General features: G+C 41.5%; 1 protein-coding gene across 2 annotated transcripts in view; it reads right to left on the reverse strand.

Annotated features, from left to right (window-relative positions):
* The window catches only part of LOC135482714 (3'-5' exoribonuclease HELZ2-like), a 33,571-nt gene that overhangs the window by 8,408 nt on the left and 1,406 nt on the right, over positions 1-23,757 (reverse strand). For both annotated transcript variants that reach the window (XM_064763011.1, XM_064763010.1), the window contains exons 2-22: positions 18,007-18,229; positions 17,495-17,604; positions 15,754-17,087; positions 14,181-14,607; positions 13,701-14,001; positions 13,267-13,477; positions 12,731-12,835; positions 12,235-12,363; positions 11,580-11,761; positions 11,181-11,262; positions 9,264-9,391; positions 8,592-9,056; positions 8,119-8,310; positions 7,742-7,853; positions 6,737-7,414; positions 6,313-6,388; positions 5,777-6,144; positions 5,385-5,500; positions 2,093-3,897; positions 1,427-1,745; positions 53-1,116 (exon numbers count right to left, since the gene is read on the reverse strand). In XM_064763011.1, the coding sequence (XP_064619081.1) occupies positions 53-1,116; positions 1,427-1,745; positions 2,093-3,897; positions 5,385-5,500; positions 5,777-6,144; positions 6,313-6,388; positions 6,737-7,414; positions 7,742-7,853; positions 8,119-8,310; positions 8,592-9,056; positions 9,264-9,391; positions 11,181-11,262; positions 11,580-11,761; positions 12,235-12,363; positions 12,731-12,835; positions 13,267-13,477; positions 13,701-14,001; positions 14,181-14,607; positions 15,754-17,087; positions 17,495-17,604; positions 18,007-18,209 (8,407 nt within the window). In that variant the 5' untranslated portion in view covers positions 18,210-18,229. The remainder of the gene's footprint in view (positions 1-52; positions 1,117-1,426; positions 1,746-2,092; positions 3,898-5,384; positions 5,501-5,776; positions 6,145-6,312; positions 6,389-6,736; positions 7,415-7,741; positions 7,854-8,118; positions 8,311-8,591; positions 9,057-9,263; positions 9,392-11,180; positions 11,263-11,579; positions 11,762-12,234; positions 12,364-12,730; positions 12,836-13,266; positions 13,478-13,700; positions 14,002-14,180; positions 14,608-15,753; positions 17,088-17,494; positions 17,605-18,006; positions 18,230-23,757) is intronic.

Below are 23,757 nucleotides of genomic sequence, written 5' to 3' on the forward strand. Positions count from 1 at the left end.
TCTATTTTTAGAAGCTCAAAAGCTTTTATTTCTTAGAGCGTGATGCTCTTACCTGGATACCTTATACACATGTAATCAAACGACACATCGGTAGCTGCTACTTCCGGTTCTCCCGCTGTAGATAACTTGATATGCCTGGCTTGACAGAACTGAACGCTCAGGTCAAAAACTCCTTTGAAGAGTTTCTTGTTTCCAAAGGTGTTTTCTCCAGCACTGTCATCCTGGGACGTATTGTCATCGTCCGAGTCCTCGCTTTCGGCTTCTTCACCTGCTTTAGGTCGAGCACTGTGTGCTGTCCATTGGATGCTGACATTACGAATCTGATAATTCTCATCGTTCCGGATTGCTCCTGTTGCAGACTCCATTGCAAGTACTGACAACCACGCTTTCTGGTAAGCTTCGATGCTTTTGTAGTCTTTGCAAGATGCTTTCCTTACCGCAAGCCTTGCAAAGCAGTTCTGCGTCTCAACCAAATGTTCGATGCAAATGTTGAAGTTTGGAGAGAGGTTGATTAGTTGTATTCTTGGTACCATCAATCCATTGGACATTCCCTTTGCAAGCTGGACCTGCTTAACGTGACCGGGTTCAATCGTCTGCTCGAAGTGGCAATGATGTTGCATGATCTTGTCCTCATTTTTCATCTCGGATGTCACTTCTTTGACAAACCTTGTGTCCTTGGTAAGATCTCTGACTTTTGTTTCCCCCACATTCTTGGCCAGTTCTCCAAGATTGTCAGCCTGGACAGCTTGAAGAATCTTCTGCCAATTTTTCGCAGGAACTTGGAGGACAAATCTGTTCGGATTCAATCTGACGAGCTCGTCAACTTGTCCTGGTTTTGACTTCTTTGGATCGCGAGGCTCGATCTCCTTCCCCAAGTTATAAATCCTCTGTTGCCATCTTGCGAGCACTCTCGATTCTGCGTCATCAAAGTCCGGCCTTCCCGCGATGCCAAGCTCTGAGAGTTTCACCAAGCTCTGGATACCGTGAAGTTTCTTTTTGTTGAGGAAAGAGAAGTGGACACTGTGGTCGTCTACCTCATCTACCACTGGGTGTGCCAGCACCGGCTGTGTTTGTAGAGCGGATCCCATATGTAGACCAAGGAGAGTTCGTTCATAACTGAGGTGAGAAAAAGATAACAACAAGCTATTTAGAATGATCAGTTAAAAAGAGTATTTGAAAGAGATTGGGATGACAAATGTCATGATCTGCTGACAGACAATCATAGCGATTCCAAAAGAACGTGTGATGTTGAGGGAAAAACTTAAAAGCTTTTGGCCGGCTGTACTTTTTGACACAAGGGGATGGAGAAACTTCAAGCTCGTCCTTGTTGTAGAATTTGATGTTTTTACCACAGACCGGGGAAAATTCATGGCTGGTAGTAGAAAACGAATACGATTTGGTGCAATTACAGGCTCACGATACGTACCTGTTGCCTCTACGTGCAGCGGCAGTCATCAGGTTACAGATCTCCGTGATTTCTTCTTGACCATACGGACATGGACTTCCCTGCATGGCTGCCACAAGCAGTCTGTGGACGACAATGTCAAGGTATCGTCTGATCGGCGATGTGAAATGAGTGTACTTCGGCAGGTTTTCCGAGTAGTGCCAGTTGATATCTTCATGGTCCTTATCAGAACATACATAATCTGCCATGTTCAATATCTTCCGGTATTGCGACTGAGCAAGCCAGAGTTGCGGGTGGTTTTCGGGCTTTAGGATGAGGTTTCGCACAGCCTCCACATCACCTGACAAGGGAAGGACATTTTCCTATATTGTGACAATAATCCTTTGGTTCCATAGAAGCCGAGTAACATGGGCATGAAACTGGAAATCAGCTCAGTGTTGTACATATTTACGACGTAACATGATTAAAAATACCGAAAAGTACGAATGATCGAGATCTGATATATGGACACAGGACGAATGGTCAAGATCTAAAAATTGACTCAAACTCCTTCCTTTTCGTAGTCACATCTTTACAAACCATTACAAATATCTTCTACCATAAGACAAGATACCATTTGAAAACCGCAGGAATCTAACATGCCATAAACAAGTGCACTTTGAATTTGCTATATTTTTGGACACTCACCCTCATTCATAAACTGCATCAACTTCTGCCAGACTTCGGTCTTGATGTCGAAGAACTTCCCATCCAGAGAGCTGCTTTCCATGCTCTTACTAACACAATCGCATTGCTCCACACATTCGCAAGTCCATCCACTTGGAATGAACGGCCTCCGCAGTACCAATGAGTTCAGGGCTGCCACAGCATGCTTCTCTCGCCATTCGTCCAGTTCAAGCTCATTTGGAGACAGCTGTCGCCGAAGAGGAGTGCAATTGGGGTACTTTTCAAAGAGATATGATGCCACCTTTTGGTTGGCCATTAGCATCATTTCAGACACGAGGAGGTGTGCATATGGGCTGTCCTCATCCTCCTCATCAAGCGGAAGGTACAGGGCGGCGGTTCCCTGTCTCTGTCGTCGCCATTGTTGTGCAATGTGATACAGGCCCCAGACACGCTGTTTCAGCTCTTTGGAATAGCTGGTGGAGTCTTGATGGAGGATCATCTCTGCTTCTTGGTACGAGAGCTGACACTTGGACTTTACGATGCAGCGTTTTGGCTCCACTTTGAGGACATTGCCATTCCCATCAACGGTGATGAACATGCTGAGTGTAAGCTTCTCTTTGCTCTCATGAAGACTGAGAATATCCGTGCTAAGTGCTTCGGGTAGCATATGAACTGGAGCTGAACCGGGTGGATACAGAGAGGTCCCCCTCTTTTTGGCTTCCTCATCAAGTGCACTACCACGCTCAATGAAGTGACTTACATCTGCAATGTGTATCCCGACAACGAAGATCTTCGTATCAGAATCTGCTTCATCCTGAGCCTCCAAAGACAGACAATCGTCCACATCTTGGCAACCTTCTGGATCAATGGCAAAGACCATGAGGTCTCGCAAATCAGTTCTTCTCTTGATGATATCTGCCGGATACTGGTACCCATCAGGATATTTCTGGTCCACTTCGGATAATGCATTGTTGTTATAGGAATGATGCACTTGATGTTCAGCGTTAACGATCTTCAGACCCTTTTCAATCGTAGTTCCTTCTTCAAGGATGTCAACAACGATTCCAAGTGGTGAGAAAAACCCTGGGTCCCACTTCAAGTATCTGACCATGAATAACTTGCTTTTGGGCTTGAACTCATCAATAGCCTCGTAATGGTCGAAGACGATATCATGATCGTTTGTGAATTTGTGAACAGTGACATGACCTTTCCTGTGACAATTGACCTCAGTTGAAAGGTTAGAAATCCGCGGAATGCCTCGGTTGATTGGGGCCATGATTCCAGTGTTATTAGGATCAACCGTGCATACGAAGATCTTGTATTTGGGATCTATGGCTCGTTTCAGAACGCCAACAACCTGCCCAAGTAGTTCTCTCTTCTGGGCCGGATTGACTAAAACATCTTCCTTGGGGGCTTCCAAGATTTCCACAACCACAGTGTCGTTGTCAAAGGCCTGTCCACATCGCAGCCGGGAACTCATCACGATCCTTCCTCTCCCATCAGTGTCCTTTCGATCTATGATATCCGCGTACATGCTCCTCCTGTCAAAGTGGAAAATGCATTCTCTGTACTTCTTCTTGTCTTTGAGAAGAAGAGCCCTAAGGTTTGCATAATTTGGCAACTGCACATCGTCAAGACCATCTTCATCAGAGTCGTAGTCTCTGCCGGCATCGGCTTCTCCCAAGAGTCTCCGTTTTGGCTTCTTGGGGCTGTAAGTCAGGATTGCGCTATTATGTGTCTCTTTCACTCTGATGCACTCAACTCGAATTTCCTCAACTCCAAGTTGCCGACTATGGGCACCCTGTTGGGAAACTTGCCTTTGGTTCCTGCAATGGATAAAGACATACAACCTTATTACAGTATTGTACTTGCGTTAACCTGAAAAAGGCAACCGTTGCAAAACTAAGTCAGCTACAAGCCTCTTGACGTTAGATTCTCAAGTGAATTGGTCACGCATAGTTTACATGAAGCATTTATCCCTGTCAACCTGTCTTTCAGTAGCCCCATGGGTGGCATGCAATTTAGCCAGAGGGAATTCAACCCCTCAAAGTCTGCAAATGCAATGGCTTGCCCCTCCCCCCATCATATCGCTCTGTCACAGCCACAGTGTATGCTGCGCACAAACAGCTGATTTGGTGAAGTTTTGCAGAGTCAATACAATGCCCCTTAATTTTTCTCGGGTCTTAATAGAATGCTAACTATGCACGTGTTCAGCAGACCAAATCTTGCTGACTCGTGGGCCTTTCTTCGGCGCATCAGATATAAGATAAATTTTCCCCGGCGGTGACTAAAAAGCTGGTAGTGGAAAATTTCGTTCAAGTCTCTGTCTCTGTTTATATACTTAGTTACATTTGTTAAGTGAATAGGCCTACCGTACGATACGGATATTTATTGATAAGTACGTCACAATCTCTATTTATAGAATCTCCATACATTACTGTCTTACACAATGCTTGCATATTATACAGAAAACGCAATCTCCTAGCCTCGCGATTGGTAATTGTTCGGTTGCTTAGCGGCACTTGCACCGTGAACTGGACCGCACAACATCGATGTTTAAAGAAATAATGATCATAAATTCATCAGATGTAGCTGGGCGCACAACATTTCGCTTTTCCGGTGATCATGTGTGGAAGTGTGGGAGAGGTACTAGCGTACATGCTAGATTTCCTCTCATTGGGAAATTGCTACCAAAATACGAACTGATAGCATTTCGCTCCATTTGTTACACAGGATAGAAAAGATTGTTGATTACGTTGGCCACTATGAAAGCCACTTTCACTATGAGAGCTGTTTATATTCACCTTATCAATACTGTCATTCCCACAACAATCGTTATAAGTGAACGTCCAACGTCACGCCACGTATGATAATATATATTCATAAATATCGTATATGATAAAAAAAGAAATCGATTTTAAAAACAATTATCGTGCAAAGCCATAACATTCGAAAATATTAAACCTCGATAAATATAAACCACAAAACGCTATTTTCTCCAAAATTTAAAATTGATAGAAAACAAGGGTTTTTGGCAGACACAATAGAAGTGTACATCAACCCATGAAAAACGCCAATAATGATAGATGTCAATGAGAACATCGACGGACAACACGATTTTAGGGCCGGAAGTAAGGATCAAGTTGTGAAAAATGATAAGTGTTAGGTGAATATTATATTTCAACAAGTTCCATAACCATATAAAACAGTGCCGTATTTTAACAACCATACAGGTTTTACTGAGCAATCATTCGAAGAGAATAACAAAAAAGTCAATGAAAGCCTTTTTACACAGGGACCATAAACTGCCTACCGTACAACTTCCAATGCCAATTGCTTCAGGATTTCATCTGTTTCGACCGTGTTGTCCCTCACACCGGCATCCTCAGTTCTAGCCATGCTGCCATGGGTTGGACGGTGTGTCATTGCCTATGAAAAAAAGAACTGTAGTAATTCAAACAGGAGAAGTCTCAGAAACAAATAGAGTCATGTATTATTCCAAATGTCCAGACGGCATCACAAAGACTATATGGTACATGGAAGCTTTGAACTTGTAGGGAAGAACGTGCAAATCAGCAGAGTTGTTAAGTTACGTGGTCATCATGATAGTACTGAGTTTAAGGAAATATTGACAAAAAAATCACGTATGCCATGACCGTGACCTGATTGACAAATGAATGATAGGGTTCACATAATATAGCTTACCGGTTCCCTCTTCTTTTTTAGTTGCTCATTGATGATCTCAGTTCGTCTACCGGTTATTGGATGAGAAATGAACTGGGTGACAGCTGTCTTGATGACTCCCAGGTTAACATTAGCTGGATGAATACTGCCAAGATGGTCACAATGTTCTATAAATGTCCTCCACACGCTCAAGCAAACTCCAATGGCGCAGAGGGCAATTGGATCACCAACGACAGCAACCAAGGACTGAGCTCGCGTCATGGCCGTGTTGAGGAGTTTTTTGTCCGTCAGAAACCCGTAGTCGCTGGCGTTGGACGATTCATCAGGTAATGCGTCACAAATGTGGAAGGTTCGGACAGTTGAGATAAAAATGGCTCGGAATTCCCTTCCTTAGTAACAAAAAGAAAAGAAAAAGGATTGAAAGTGACAATGCAAATGACCGTCATTTATCATTTGAAAGGCCACGCTGTTTACTTCGGTCCTGCTTGTATCAAACACTAACTGTATTTTGATTACAAGCCATGATGTTCTTCACTAAGCGAAGAGGGTTTTTTTACCTTGGACGTTATGAACTCTCTCGACAGTCACATCCTTCAGACGCTTCTTTCTCAGGTTGTCCCTTATAAGTTTCACCTAAAAAGGTCAACCGAAGTTTAGTTTATGTGGAACAATATTTGATTCTAGATACCGCCATTATGATGACTATCTGTCAGCAAATGCTTAACTGAAATAACCCGGCAAACGGGAACTGGATGAAGTAGAGCGGTGCCGGGTGCGGTGCCAATGGGAAGATCTGTTGTTTTGTATAGTGGTTAAGGCGTTGTTACGTAGGATCGAGGTCGTCGATTGGGGAATCCTAATGGCCTGCAATTATATTTCACATTATTGATAACAATAACAATAACTCTAACAATTCGCTTTCTTAATGGGTGAAAATATTTTTTACAGTTCTTCTCATGATATCAGACTCGAACTACATACCTGGTCTTGGTATGGCGTGACGACTGCAATAGTCCTAGGTCTCCGTTCTCCCCACTCTTGTGGCCAGCAGTCCAGCAGCTGTTTGACAGCATCACTCACTTCGCTGGCTTCGCTAACATTGTAATAAGACCTCCCATCTTGGTCTTGAACTTCCTCTCCCTTTACTGTCATGAACATCATCGACTGAACATTATCACAGCTTGGCAACATGCTTTCACAGACCAGTTTTTCGTTGTAGAAAGCCTTGGCAAGGTACTGAACAATCTCGTGGTTGGAACGATAATTGATATGCAGAAGTGTATGCAGAGGCGTCGTCAACACTGGAGTCAAATGTGTGTACCTTTGATAGAAGTAGAAAAGCCTCTCCAACAAGGATTCATGGAACCCCTGGCGCTCTGCCTCCTTGCTATAGACCTTCGGACGGATTTGGATGTGATCCCCAGCTAGCACTACACAAGTGTTGGTTCCAGCAAGGAGCATTGGCATCATGGCTTCACATTCCAAAGCTTGTCCTGCCTCATCAATGAAGATGTGGGTGAAAGAGCCTCGAAGTCCGAGGCGGAAGAGGGAGAGCGAGTTGGTAAATGTTGTAATGATGATCTTCTGACCTTCAAGGTCACTTCGTTCGGGTTTTACAAACCGTGTGCGGTCCTCGGATAGGAAGCAATGCTCGAGGACCTTACGAAAAAGGAAAAAAGCGAAAATAAGTAACTTGTATAGCTCACTTCAACTCAACACACATTCATCTATGTTACAAGTCTTCACCTGTGCCAAACCAAACTACAGCTGTATCATCTCAAAGACGATTACTTGCGTGAAAGTTTAATAGTGGAACCAACAGAACAACTTAAAATACCTAGTCCGTCAAGTGAATGACTACACTACTTGGGGAAAGGCTAATGTATGAATCAGCAATCACTTCACAAACAGAAGAGAGGCAGTGAACTCAATTTAAACCCAATTTGAGTTACGATGAATGAATGTTGTAAAGAAACTGAAATTTACCTTTTGCGAGGTGTTACTTGGTTTCTTCTCTGTTGTTACAACCCGCTTCATGCCAATACCAATGCTTGAGGGCAGATCCCCCAGGTACTTTTCCAAGTACACATCAGCAGCACTATGTAATATTTGTAGAATTTTAAAAATGTCACCAGATTCTGTTACACACATGTCTATCAAAGATAAGATAGGCCTTTTGTACAGGCACCCGTCATCCGCTTAATGGTGTCGACACAGTATATAAATCACACAATTTTTATGATGTCAAGTAACTAATCAATAAAACGCTCTTATAATCAAGAATAAAGTTATCTTTCAGATAAAAAGGACAACTGAAATACATTAGGACAATGATGCTTGTTACACAAGCAGATAACACTTACCTATTGGACATGGTACATATGAGAATCCTGGCAAGCGGTACATTCTCTACCAACGTCCTGGTAGCCTGTGCCAACGTTTCAGTCTTGCCAGTACCAAAAGGTCCATAGACAATCATTGGAGGTGTGTAGCCATGTCGTTCCTTCACTATATGACTAACTATTTTCATCTGTGTTGCATTCAATTTTGAAGAGCTAAAACAAGAAAAGAGTCAAAGATTATTCTGTGGACGATGTTTTGCGCAGATTTATAACGATCAAGGCTTATAAGGCGTACAGTTTTAACCCTTCATGTACAGCTGTATATACGAGTATGCTGTTGCCGTTCAAATGTTGTGTTGTAGAATACAATTAGTATGGTAACATCAGTTGTTACAGCGTTAAGTAATGATATAGAGCAGTGATCGTTAACATATTCTTCTGCTTCGATTTCAAAAAGCACAATGACATTTATTCACTTTGTGGAAACTACCTACCTCAGTTCGAGTATCTCCTTCTCCTGCAATCCTTTAGATATCTTAGCAAGGTCAGGAAACAACAGATCCGTGTTCTGGAGCTGATCCAAAGCATAATGCATGCGGGCAAATGGTTTTCTGTCCATTTGGAACTGTATGGCCAATGTGATCTTTGTCTCTGGTGAGAGTTTGAGGCTGGTGCAACAGGCTTGATGTAGTCTTAGGTAAATGTGGTCTCGGCCTCTTCCGTCAAAGTCATACACTTCTTTCTCTACGAATTTGACTTCGTACACTTTCTTTGACGAGTCATCAGTTGATATCAAAACCGTTCGGACACTTGCCAATATAAGACCGCCTGCGTCAGTATCGTTTGTAAGTTCATCGTCGAGCTTGATGTGTGCAAACAGTTCCCCTGGATAAGCTCTTACAATGGTGGTTTCCTCTCTAATCATCTCGAGGAGATCAACTGTGGTACAAACGTTGAAGCTGGAAGCAAATACAACCAATTCGTTTGAGTTACCATGCAGTGTTCTCCACTCAAATTTATTTGGTAAGGTTGGAAGCTTAGCTTTCATGAGATTGAAGTCTTTCTCAACTTTAAGGTCTGATGCTTTTAAACATTTGGTTCCGGTGGTCTAGTTGATACTTAGAATTCGATTTAATGAAAGATGCTTAACGTCTCGCGCGTCTTACCTTGAAACGATTTTTTGTTGAGTCATCTCCTCCAGATATAGCAACTCGTGCATCTTATGGACGTAATTTGTGCTCTTAAGCTCGGTGGATATGGCTGTCTGGGTTATAATGTCTTGAACATCTTTAACCTGAAAGTTTGGACCGTAGGGTTCATTGAACCACTGACCGTTGATGCTGGTAGGTTGTTCAGATGGACTGCAAGTCCATTCGTGAATGCTTTGTCCGCACTGTTTGGGGCTCTAGAGGGCGAACTGCTGGTAGGATTTCTTTGAAGTTTAGTTTTTACTGAACCTTGCCTCAGACCAAAACGGATTTCAGGGGTTCATCAGCATTCTGAGTGCAAAAATAATTGTTCTTCTTCAGCGGAGTCCAATGGTCATTTAGAGGGTCCCCTGCACAAGCCATTGATTGAAATACATTTACCCTTTGATACAAAGCACATGACCAAATAAAGACATGATGCTTATTTTCGTTCATTCTTGGCACGTGAGTATATGGACACACACACACAAAAAATACCTGAACATTTCATCCAGATTGGGCGACAAATAAACCGTACAGAGCGGAAAATGTTCGAATTCAATGCACTACGTCAATGTACACAAACGCATACAAAAAATTATTTCGTTACCATGGTTACTAAAATGAAAAGATCCTGTTTGGTTTTGAGGTGAAGATCAATAAAAACCAAAGAAATACGACCAGTAGTTCGCTCTCCAGAGCCCCAAACGATGCGGACATAATATTTACGAATGGACTGGTTGAACTTGAACACATAGTGCATTCCGATCCATTGTCGACAATCCAGATAGGATTCTTAGTTAAGATCTTAATATGTTCCGTGTACATGTGAGCACATTCGTGACACGATTCTTGTAAGATTCTCAGTTGAGATCTTATTATGCTTCGTGTACATGTATACGCAGATTCGTGAGACGATTCTTAGTTAAGATCGTGTAATGCTTCGTGTACATGTATACGCAGATTCGTGACACGATTCTTGTATTAAGATTCTTAGTCGAGATCTTATTATGTTTCGTGTACATGTATACGCACATTCGTGAGACGATTCTTGTAAGATTCTTAGTTAAGATCGTATTATGTTTCGTGTACATGTATACGCACATTCGTGACAGGATTCTTGTAAGAATCTTGTTTACAAGCTTAACTAACACTAGTAGGAGGCTTTTTCCGACTTCATAACGTTTCTCTAACTTTTTCTGATTTATCGGACAAAAGTCCGACTTTCCTCTGAAGGGGCGAAAGGTCGGATTTCTAGGAAACTTGGGAAAAATACTAGGGTTTCCAAAAATAGGGCATTAAGATTAAAGGCCTTTGATGAATGGGGTTAATGAGGTATTCACACAGAGGGTCACTCTGAGTGCTTGGTTCCCATCTCAATAACCCCATTCAACAGATGTCGTTGATCTTAATTGCCATATTTTGGGAAGCCCTAGTATGTGTCACTGATTTTTTTAGAAATCCGACCTTTCAGGGAAAAGTCGGACAAGGCGGCCTTTTGTCGGATAAATCAGAAAAATGTTAGAGACACCGCAAAGAAGTCGGAAAAAGCCCCCTACTGGTGGTAGAATCTAAGAATCTTGTGAAGAATGCCCAGGTGCATGTCAATGAAACTGCATAAGATCTCAGCTAAGAATCTTGAGACTCAAATCTGGGTTTTCAACCAGGGTTTGGGGCTGTCCGATCACCTGAAGGCCCTTTTCTTCCCGGGCATACACGCAACTACTGCAGAACTGCCTTGTCGATTTTAAAGTGCATATTGTACGTAACGTCTTGTAGTATAGGTATAGTGCTCAATTAAACTGTCAGTTACAAAAACAAAACCGGATAAAAACGATAGAATAGATTAAAATGTGCTCGAGCTTGTTAACAGCATTCATGTCATATACCACCTACCTTATACTTCCTCAGAAGTTGCTCATGGAATGGATTTGCTGGCTCTTCGATCCGGACGATCTCTCTGTTATCGTTTGTCCATCTGTAGAATTGATAACCGAAAGAAAGCAATGTGAGAGAAGACATTTGCTTGAGTGCGCAACCGTTGTTCATGATTTCCTAAATTTGACCCAGAATCATCCCGAGGTCAGGCTTTTTTACTTCTATGTCGTATACCAAAAAAATATCGAGAGGCGCAGTGTATTGAAAACAGCTGGTGCCAGGATTACCCAGAATAGGCGAGGACAAAATACATTTATTCATCATGCCCCCAATATATCCTCCTTCACATCATAACCATGCATAATAAGGGAATAAGGGAAGCTGGCATATATCACACTCGTCTGATACTTTACTAACCTGTCAAATTTCAGCTGTTCCCTCAAATCCTGAACCTTGTCGTGGCTGCCTTTGTTACCGACATCCACAATGATGTCTTTGTAGAGGACGGGTTGACTGCCGAAATCAAACACAACTTTCTGATGGAAGGAGCCGAACATGTCCGACCTAAAATGCACCTTGATTTCATATTTTCTGCAGCCCTGTAAAATAACGCATCAGTAATGTCACTGATTTACATTAGCATGGTTTGAATAGACACCCTGCGAAAATAAATTTCGGCCATTTTGAAACGACCCTTTTCACAGGCATACATGTACATGTAGTTTGTTTACCATGGCATAAAAGTAAAAATGTACAAGCTTATTCAAGCAATTTACATCACGTTGTCCATGCCTTTCAATGTTCATGATATTTTGAATGCTTTTGGTGATGATTTGATTAAAAACATGACTCTGATGTCATGGTAAACTTACGCTGCCTGTGAAAGGATGGCCGAAATTTATTTTCGCATACGGTCTATTGTTGGGGACTGCTGGATATACGTAGGATGTAGGTCCAGCACACCAATCCACAGACTGGTCTAAATGGCTCATCTGTGTAAGGACGAGGTGCTGATACTATTAAAAGGGTATGTCCAGAATACTGATAGTTATCAAGATGTTACTAAACTTACCTCTTTGTGGCTCTCAACCTCCAAGTCTTCGCCTCGTCTGATCTGACACCTGACATTTTCGGCAGCAAGTTCGAAGTGGAGGCGGTCCTTGTTGTTCAGAAGGGCAACTCTATTCAACGCCTTGCCATTCTGTTGGAAAAGTAGGAATATTTGGCGATAGCCAATCAAGCAGTGATCGAAAAACGAATAGCTTTGCAACGGGTAATTTACGGGGGCGCTCTCACGTACATGTAGCAGTCAAGACGTCATCTGTCCTTGCCAACTATCTTGAAATATTTACTCATTGGGTGAACGACGACATGGACCACAGGCTTTAAATTGACCTCAGTGAAAATACAATTTGATATGTTGCGCAAAAAAAATTAAAAAGTGTCATTTTCCCCCCAGATAGGCTTCCCCCCCAACCAAAATAGTAAGCTACGCCCCTAAACACCATTTGCGTTGGTAATATATTTTCTAGTTTCTATTTCAGAATACAGTTTCATCTGACACATACCTTGGCGACAACTTGAAATGTCCATGTGAAGGTTTCGGTTTTACTGTCAGTATATTTTGCCAAGGGCGCGTGGTTGACACTGACATCACCAATGGACTCAGCCAACTGAAAAACGCAGATAGCGAATTTTATCAACTTCATGAACGAATCAATTTACTCTGTTAATTGGAAAAAAGATAACAGAATTTATCAACTTCATGTGTGCGATTAATGAGTCAAGTATATACTACCTAATAATGCATAGATGTAGCTTCGTTAAAAAACAAATATGCCTGAAGAATGAACACATGACAAATGTCTGGTTACTACATCCACAGTGCAATCGCACAGCCCAAACCAAATAGGGTTGTTACTACGACGATTACTGCCAACGACATTCGCTATGAATAAGTGGAGGTTACAAGAAATAGCTCGACCTCCTTCTCGTTACATGATCATGGGCGCATGAGGCAGTTTTGCAATTAATGATTAAGGACATGAAATATATCGCGAAAGTTCAGACTCAAGATAAATGGTAAAATAACAAAGTACCATACCACTGATAGGCCTTTTTCGGCCTGCTCATATTCTTCCAACAGGTTATCCATGTAAGAGAATGCCCCCTCCGTTTTCGCCATTTCGCTCTTCATTCTGCGCCATTTGAGACGTTCATTCCACTCGTCCAACTCATCCTGGCTGTGGGCATAAGTACATGCGTTATGCATGTCCTCGCTGTTCCGGTATGTACAGAATTCACCATGGGTGCACCTGAAAAAATTGAAGAAGAGATTTCACGTTTTGGTTTAAAGGTAAAGTAATATAGAGCACTGTCCAAGACACGAAATATCAACCTATCTTCAAGTTTAACTTTCTTACAACTGATATAAGAACTTAAGATATGACAATAACAGAAGTGACTTCTACTAAAAACAGTTTTGGGTGACACGGCGTTACATAGTCATAACCACAGTTACAGCAACACTTCACTTACCTGCACAAACGGTAATTGCCATGGACGTTCCAAGGTGGCTGACGGTAATTCCACTGATGATCCTTGTCCGAGTTAACGTTGGCAACATGCTCTGGTGACGTACAGTGGTCGTCCCACTGGCGCTGCCCATTGCATGTCGTAGCACAGTATTTGCAGTAGTAAGGGTTGATGTTGGAGAGAGGAGCATGTTGGTTATGCGCAGATGGCAATGGTCCCGCCACTGACTGCTTGGGCTGCTGTCGATTTGCTTGGGTAGAGTATGCCTTTTCACTGATCTCTACCAGCGCGTCAAGTGTCCGTACTGTAAAAGGAATATTGTAAGGGTGAGCACCAACTGGAAAGAACAACACACATCGGTTAAAGTTGGACAAAAATTACTGTAAGACTCTCTCCACCCACTCCGCAGATCTTTGTCTTGGTTTCAAATCGCAACCTGCATCGTATGTTATACATTCTCAGCCAGAGTATAGATCATCTTACCTCTCTTAGCAACTTGCCATGTCCAAATCTCTCTCTCGATCTCGCTGTGAGCGAAGGGACACTTGGGGTACCTGAAGCAACTCCTCCCATATATGCACACGGCAAACTTCCTTGGAAGTTGACCAGGCAATTCACGGATGGTTTCAATATGTTGTCCAGTCACGGCGACTCTGTTGACCTTCCAATTGTGCCTATTTCGACCAGCACAGAATTGTGGGTTGCGGCCCTTGGGCACCTTTTGCCCGCTTTTCCTGCAGGTGTTACACACATACCAGACTCGGTACGGGCAATCAACAAGCTGTGGAGCGTGTTCCTGCAATGGTGTTTCTGCTGCCTGCACTGAAGATTGTTTCTTCCTTGACTGCTTTTTGGCGGCGCCAAATGCTGGCCTGGTGGGCCTGCTGTCGTCAAAAGGCACATGTGTAACCTGCAGAAAATGAAGTGCCGTTTATTCCCATCTCGCCTAATGCCATTTCGCCTATTTTGTCTGACTGCTCTAATGATTCCCTTAAATAATGGATTATTCCAAGATATAGACTTGTTTTTTTGGCCAAATTCATATTTGCAGAAACATGCACTGAATGCAATGAATTGAACCAAACCATGAATAAATGAACGAATAAACCATTATTGTTTATTCATTCATGACCAAACCCTGTTATTAGGAAAATTTGAAATCAATTTTGAAACAATAGGTTTTTGATGATAGTGTGCTACATGTTAGCATACATGTAACATGTCTTAAAGTATTTTTTCATTCCTTTATTCTTTTAAAATATAAAGTGTACATGCTATCAACTATATGCATCTATTTACAATAACCTTCAGAGCTTACTTTTTAGTCGGGGGGGGGGGGGGCGAAACGACACACTTGGCGGCCAAAATCACAGTAAAAAACAGTTTTGGCTGATTTTTGGGCCCCCCTCCGCTAGGTACGCCTCTGATGAAACATAATGAAACCACTGGTTTAATGGTAGATGTACTAGAGATTATCAACGATTATCGAAATATATTCCAATGCCGTATTCTTTGTGAAATCATATATTTCTCACAAGAAGGCCTACCGATAGTCACTGTGGCAGATTCCTAATGTCAACTTGATTAACCAATGCTATAATGTATGCTACTTGAAATTTTGAGTTGGAGGTGGTATGGAGAGCCTTAAACATGCGATAGCGGAATGGCAGTATAGGCGAACTGGCAAAAGGTTGAACTGTCAATAGGCGAAGTGACAACAGGCAAATTGACACTAGGCAACTTAGCAGTGGTGGACTGACATAAGGCCAAATCGCAAGACACAGTGTGATCTAAGAACTAGCGATTAGCAGACAAAGATTTTCCAAACTTGTGGTACAGTTATCGCTTGTCGCAATTGAACAAGTCTATGATCGTTGGTCATAATATACTCATTCAAGGAGTGGGTCGTCACCAAATAAAGGCGACACACTCGGGTAAATGAGTATAACTAACGCATCTTGACAATCAAGTATATTAAACTCCCCCTGGCCTTGGTAAGGACGACTTAATCAAAATGCACCTATAAAAGTAACGTTGAAATGTCCAGACTACTCACCAATTGTACCTCGTCATCTGTTCTGTCCGATTCGTTCTGCATTTCTTCACAGATCTGGTCTCTAGTCAGCTGCATATCATTTTCTACAATCCAGACGGCCCTTTCAACCGAGCTGTGGGCGTTCTTGCAGATATCTTTTTGACAGAAGTTCAGGTTGTAGCACAAGTTGAAATAAGCATTCTTGTGTTTGAAGGGACGGTATTTGATGGGTGTAATGGCACCATCTTTGATGTGCATCATCATCTTGTTCTCAGCCCACGAATGTCCTTGCTGGCAGACATCATCTGCCTGATAACTCACCCGAGCTGGCGGGCAGAAGAAGCATTTCTTACATAGAAAGATCATTGCTCCACCATGTTGCTTCAGGAGTTCCAAACTGTACCCTGCCTGCTTTTCAGGGCTTCGGTTCGTCTTGATGAATTCGTTGATGTTGAATTGACCGTTCTTCTCCATGTTCCAAAGCTGCTGTTCGCATAGATGATGCGCAAAAGAACATAGCCTCTCAGACAGACAACACGGTCTTCCTTTCGTGAAGTTTCGACAGAGTTGGTAGTGACCATGGAATAACCTATTCTGTCCCAACCTGACTCTTACATACTGCCAGAGACTTGAATTATTTTCTCGAACGGCCAAAGTATCTTCATCACAGGAATGTTCACTAGGAATGTAATTATAGTAGGAATGTTTCGATGTCTCTTGCAAACACTTGAAACAAGCAATCTTCCAGGAATGAGTACTTCCAAGTGGGAAGGTATTTTCCGCCATTGGAGTATCATCGGGATGGGACTGCACTGAAGACCGTCGGGTTCTGTTGGGTAGCTGAGATTGTGTACACGTTCGTTCAAGGCGGACCTTCGTCGATTTGCTGCTGGATGTATCCTTCGGTCGGGTCGTACCACTCACAACGTTAGCAGACTTCGAATTCGGTGCTCCATTCGGAAAGGGTTGCCAGTGGTTGGTGCCTTGGATAGCATTATGATCATGACCAGGGGTAAACCCTCGTCGTGTAAATCCTGGAAGATTTGCCAACATTCTTCTTTTGATAATTTGGTAATTGGTAATTTGTGGAGTCTTCTTCATCAAGGGTTGGGCAGAACCTGGGTTCTGGGACAGCGCATCAAAGCGGTTTTTGTTTTTAATCACCGGCCTGTGGTTGGTGTGTCTCTTCCTTTGAACTGTCTTCCACACATCCGCGCTGTTATCTTCCAATGTATTCAGATTGTCTGTTGAATAAAATGTTTTTGACAGCCTTCCCTGCCCTTCTGCTGGTGATAAACTGCCTGCTCTCTCTGGTGGCCTGGTGCAGGCTGCAATTAGGGCCTCTGGGGTAGTAACTGCAACAAAGACCAGTGAGTGTGCTAAAAATTAGTCAGCATTTCGCATTGAAGAAAAAACAGATGAGAGGTCGGTTTTAAGGCCCATGACTCGCGTGCAAATCATGCCTGATCGCTGACCTCTTAAGGTTTGTTTTAAATTATTTTAACAAAAAGATAGGACAATTTCTGACACAGAATTCGGCAAGGAACATTCAAACTTTAAGACAAGAGTTCGAGAAGGACGAACTGAACGTTACCTTTAGCTTGTGAATACTTTCATTCATCCAGGTATCGTAGATATTTCATTTCAATAAGTATGAATCAGGCTGGTGCCAATGTGGACACTTGGCTAAGCGTATAGGATTTGCCATTGTAAGTTGTATTTTCCAGTGATTGATTCATACTTTTCGAAATATGAACATTACCTTTGTTCTCGACCATCCACTTCCATATCTCGCTCTCCATCTGACTTGTGGCATGTGGGCAAACATAGATGCATCGACCATCTTTTATCGTGTGTTCACATAGTTGTTCACTGAAAAGAACACGTTGCTGTTGAAACAGATTTTCATTCATTCTACATGTAAAAAAACCCATCGATATTGTAACATACGATGTAGCAGTGATTTGCATAGTATTTTTTACACCTCCTTTTGTAGCAGTGGTCGCGATTCTTCGATTAAGATTTAAGATAGGCTTATGCATGGACGACGATGGCGTCGCACGTGCTCTATTGGATTCGACGGAATGAGGCGTGGCCTTGGTCATAGATAGTTTTCAGTATGTTTTGTGCGTGCAAATTGTCAAATGTTTATATATAGACATAGTTTTGATAACCCGAACTGTTTGGCATCTGCACAAAATTCCAAATCGTCGGGTGACTGAAGCAAGCTAAACAACATCTACAACAATTCGGCAACAACGTTTCTACATGTACCTTTTCACAAGTTCACGATTCTCTGGCAATCCCCGAATGATATCATTTCCGCGGTACATAACCATATTTTCTCTCCAGCTATGGCCTGCATGGCATTTGTCTGTAGCACCATCCTTCTTTACTTTCTGACCATGTTCCAAACATGTCTTACAATATCCAACTACCCCAAAATGGCATCTGATGGGCCTCTTCTTTTGCGGCATCGTGAGGTGTTTCTTGAAGTCTACAAGGAAACAGTACGATAGTTGGCTATTTGTTATAGGTCACTTGACTATAGGTTACTTGTGATGTGTCGCAAATTGTAGCCTACAGATGCAGTAGAATGGCTGTCTGAACTGTTTCGGTGAAAAATGCGCCTACATCAATTAAATCTAGGACGAAGCCCGCAACATTTCTGATTGAAGACCTTTGCAACGGGATCGGCAGTCCGCACAGTTAGGAGTCGTTCATTAGGTAGGCCCTTCAACACAATCTGGCAGGGAATGTCAAAGAACACCAGATTTACCTAAATATTATACATCTTGAACGATATTAGATCTTTTGGCTGGGGAAAACAAACATGGCAAGTATTGCTCAAAGGCCTATACATATTCTTTCAACGATCCCGTGCCTTAATAACTTTTGCGAATAAAGTCTATATTTAATCACAGCTTTTCAAGAACAAATTGACAAGTTCCTGAATATACTGATCATTTCTTAGACTTTCTGGAAATGAAACGGCCAGGGGCCATTGTGCTCACCGTATACATCTTTTAGTAGGCAGGATCATGCTTAGTTTAGAGGTGAATATGGTGAACACAATCAGGCATGAAGACTTTTTTTAGATGTGTATTGATGTCAAGTAATAAGACAGGGCAGTATATATAAGTTTATGATCCAACCAATAATTGTCTATGACATCAACAAGATCAATATCGTGTGATTGCTAAGAGTCCCTGCAATAAAAATTTCATCGAAAAAAAGTCATTAATAAGCGAGATCTTGTACGTCCTACTTTTTCAGTTTTGACCCCCTGGTGGCCAAATCAAGAATCAGATCAGGCCAAAATTCGGTGTCAGAGATTATCTGCTGTACGGGGTTACATGTACCAACTTTCAAGTTCATAGCTTCAGCAGTTAAGAAACGTGCCATAGTAACACTCTAAGAGCCAATTTACGCTATTTGACCACTGTGACCTAGAAAAGGAGGTCAAATCCAAAAATCGTAGGACATGTGGTGTATCCTTGCTAGAAGTCCCTGCCATAAAAATTTTATCGAAAACAATTCACTCAAATAAGCAAGATATTGCACTTCTTACTTTTTCCATTATGGCCCCCTGGTGGCCGAATAAAGAATCAGATCGGGCCAAAATTCGGCATCAGAGGCTATGTGATATAGGGGGTTATATGTACCAAGTTTCAAGTTCATAGCTTTACTGGTTAAGAAAGGTGCCATAGTTTACACTCTAACGGCCAATTTACGCCATATGACCTCTGTGACCTTGAAAAGTAGGTCAAATTGAAAACCCGTAAGATATGTAATGTATTCTTCATAAGAGTACCTACCATAAAGATTTTATCGAAAACAAGTTACTTATAAGCGAGATATCACACTTTTTAGATTTCCACTTTTGGCCCCCTGGTGGCAAAGTTGTGAATCAGATCAAACTGAAATTCAGCACCAGAGGCTATGTGATATAGGGGGTTATATGTACCAAGTTTCAAGTTCATAGCTTTAGTGGTTAAGAAACATGCCATAGTTTACACTCTAACGGCCAATTTACGCCATATGACCTCTGTGACCTTGAAAAGTAGGTCAAATTGAAAACCCGTAAGATATGTAATGTATTCTTCATAAGAGTACCTATCATAAAGATTTTATCGAAAACAAGTTACTTATAAGCGAGATATCACACTTTTTAGATTTCCACTTTTGGCCCCCTGGTGGCAAAGTTGTGAATCAGATCAAACTGAAATTCAGCACCAGAGGCTATGTGATATAGGGGGTTATATGTACCAAGTTTCAAGTTCATAGCTTTAGTGGTTAAGAAACATGCCATAGTTTACACTCTAACGGCCAATTTACGCCATATGACCTCTGTGACCTTGAAAAGTAGGTCAAATTGAAAACCCGTAAGATATGTAATGTATTCTTCATAAGAGTACCTACCATAAAGATTTTATCGAAAACAAGTTACTTATAAGCGAGATATCACACTTTTTAGATTTCCACTTTTGGCCCCCTGGTGGCAAAGTTGTGAATCAGATCAAACTGAAATTCAGCACCAGAGGCTATGTGATATAGGGGGTTATATGTACCAAGTTTCAAGTTCATAGCTTTAGTGGTTAAGAAACATGCCATAGTTTACACTCTAACGGCCAATTTACGCCATATGACCTCTGTGACCTTGAAAAGTAGGTCAAATTAAAAACCCGTAAGATATGTGATGTATTTTTCCTAAGAATACCTACCATAAAAATTTTATCGAAAACAAGTCACTTATAAGCGAGATATCACACTTTTTAGATTTCCACTTTTGGCCCCCTGGTGGCAAAGTTATGAATCAGATCAAACTGAAATTCAGCACCAGAGGCTATGTGATATAGGGGGTTATATGTACCAAGTTTCAAGTTCATAACTTCAGTGGTTAAGAAACGTGCCATAGTTTACACTCTAACGGCCAATTTACGCCATATGACCTCTGTGACCTTGAAAAGTAGGTCAAATTAAAAACCCGTACGATGTAAGATGTATATTTGCTATGAGTACCTACAACAAAAGTTTCATCGAAAACAAAACACTAATAAGCGAGATATCACACTTTTTAGATATCGACATTTGGCCCCCTGGTGGCCAAGTAGAGAATCAGATCGGACTAAAATTACTGTAATGCCTGCGTCATATCATTGAATGATAATATCAGTGAATGATATACAATGGCACCGAGCAAATTTTAGCCTCGTCCGATACATCTATGTCGGGTGGCCAAGAAAAAAGTTCGACATAACAAATTGTAGCCTCGTCCGATACATCTATATGTCGGGTGGCAAAGAAAAGTTATAAAATGTTTTTAAATACTGTTAATATAAAGTTAATAAATCCCAAAGCGCTGGTGGATGATACCAATCTTCTACATGTACATTGTAACTGAATCGATCGCGACAAAAAAATTATCAATTAATAATGCTATAGTGCTAAAAGTGTCACAGAGAAAAACTTACAAAAGAATCCGAAAATGAAACACTTAACGCTTTTACAGTAAACCTCTCTATGGCGTGTACGAAGCCTTAAGTTAGGGGGGTCCTGATTACAAAGGTCAAATGAATGGAAATACGAATTTTTTGTAACCAAAATAAGTGTTCTTGACACAGAGGGCGTCCTGCTATAACAGTCTCACAACTGGCCTTTACTATACTTTACATAATTTCAAAAAGTACGACGATTTTTTTCCCCAGCGCGACGATATTTCGTAAGCTTTATGTACATGTATATAAGTACGTATCAATGCAACTGCTATTCTGTATCTTACTAGTACCGTTTCTGTTGACCTACTTGGAACTACATTTACCTCTGATCTTTTGGCTAAGTCTCATGTAGCAATAAGGGTTTCCTCTGCTAGACGCCGTACCTTCAGTCTTATGAATAATGATTTTTCTTTTCCGGGGCTGTCTACTAAGGTTAAACGGTGTGAGGCGCCTCCACAAAGGTCTATCTTTCGTATACAGCTAAACAACTTTGACGCAGTCATGCGCTTTTTATCCTTTATGCCACGGCGATTCGTTGAAACGTTACTCGCTGGGATTCGTGGCGTAGACCCCGCGGCCTTTGTATTACTGCCCTACTTTGATGTTTGAATATCTAAAATTACTGTAATGCCTGCGTCATATCATTGAATGATAATATCAGTGAATGATATACAATGGCACCGAGCAAATTTTAGCCTCGTCCGATACATCTATGTCGGGTGGCCAAGAAAAAAGTTCGACATAACAAATTGTAGCCTCGTCCGATACATCTATATGTCGGGTGGCAAAGAAAAGTTATAAAATGTTTTTAAATACTGTTAATATAAAGTTAATAAATCCCAAAGCGCTGGTGGATGATACCAATCTTCTACATGTACATTGTAACTGAATCGATCGCGACAAAAAAATTATCAATTAATAATGCTATAGTGCTAAAAGTGTCACAGAGAAAAACTTACAAAAGAATCCGAAAATGAAACACTTAACGCTTTTACAGTAAACCTCTCTATGGCGTGTACGAAGCCTTAAGTTAGGGGGGGTCCTGATTACAGAGGTCAAATGAATGGAAATACGAATTTTTTGTGACCAAAATAAGTGTTCTTGACACAGAGGGCGTCCTGCTATAACAGTCTCACAACTGGCCTTTACTATACTTTACATAATTTCAAAAAGTACGACGATTTTTTTCCCCAGCGCGACGATATTTCGTAAGCTTTATGTACATGTATATAAGTACGTATCAATGCAACTGCTATTCTGTATCTTACTAGTACCGTTTCTGTTGACCTACTTGGAACTACATTTACCTCTGATCTTTTGGCTAAGTCTCATGTAGCAATAAGGGTTTCCTCTGCTAGACGCCGTACCTTCAGTCTTATGAATAATGATTTTTCTTTTCCGGGGCTGTCTACTAAGGTTAAACGGTGTGAGGCGCCTCCACAAAGGTCTATCTTTCGTATACAGCTAAACAACTTTGACGCAGTCATGCGCTTTTTATCCTTTATGCCACGGCGATTCGTTGAAACGTTACTTTGTATTACTGCCCTACTTTGATGTTTGAATATCTAAAATTACTGTAATGCCTGCGTCATATCATTGAATGATAATATCAGTGAATGATATACAATGGCACCGAGCAAATTTTAGCCTCGTCCGATACATCTATGTCGGGTGGCCAAGAAAAAAGTTCGACATAACAAATTGTAGCCTCGTCCGATACATCTATATGTCGGGTGGCAAAGAAAAGTTATAAAATGTTTTTAAATACATGTACTGTTAATATAAAGTTAATAAATCCCAAAGCGCTGGTGGATGATACCAATCTTCTTTTACCTCTGATCTTTTGGCTAAGTCTCATGTAGCAATAAGGGTTTCCTCTGCTAGACGCCGTACCTTCAGTCTTTTGAATAATGGTTTTTCTTTTCCGGGGCTGTCTAATAAGGTTAAACGGTGTATCTGGAAAACGGCTGTGTGTCCAATTTTAACATTTGTTCATCATGCCTTTGAACTGTCCGCATTGGAAAGGGCGGACGGGCGGGTGTCTGCCCCCGAGAATGGGATCGTGGACTCCCTGAAGACCCTTATCTTCGGGGGCCGATACGGCGTGGCCAGCTCGGCGGAGCGTACTCTCATCGAATTATTGGTCAACACCTTTTAGTTTTTATTGCCTTTCTGTGTTTCTGATCAATGTACTTTGATGTTAATGTGACTGTAAATGTTTTAATAATCAAACGTTTTATCGGCAAACGTGAAATGTGAATGTGAATCTCCTTTTCAGGAGGTTTTAATAAATAAATAGATAAAAATACGATATTCAGTTATGCATTCTTATACAGTAATCTGATGGATGAGCATTTTCAGAAAAGCTCACCAAACTGTCATTCATCAAATATTTTCGGGTGTTTTTTACGCTCTGAACAATAAACGGCGAAGCTGAGAGAAAGCTAGTAGTTTGCGCTTTAGAGCCCAAAATGATGACGACAAGACTAAAAGCAGCAGCCTTTAGTCACGATAGTCTTACAAAAAG

Source organism: Lineus longissimus, chromosome 2, assembly GCF_910592395.1.
Source record: "Lineus longissimus chromosome 2, tnLinLong1.2, whole genome shotgun sequence".
NCBI lineage: Eukaryota > Metazoa > Nemertea > Pilidiophora > Heteronemertea > Lineidae > Lineus > Lineus longissimus.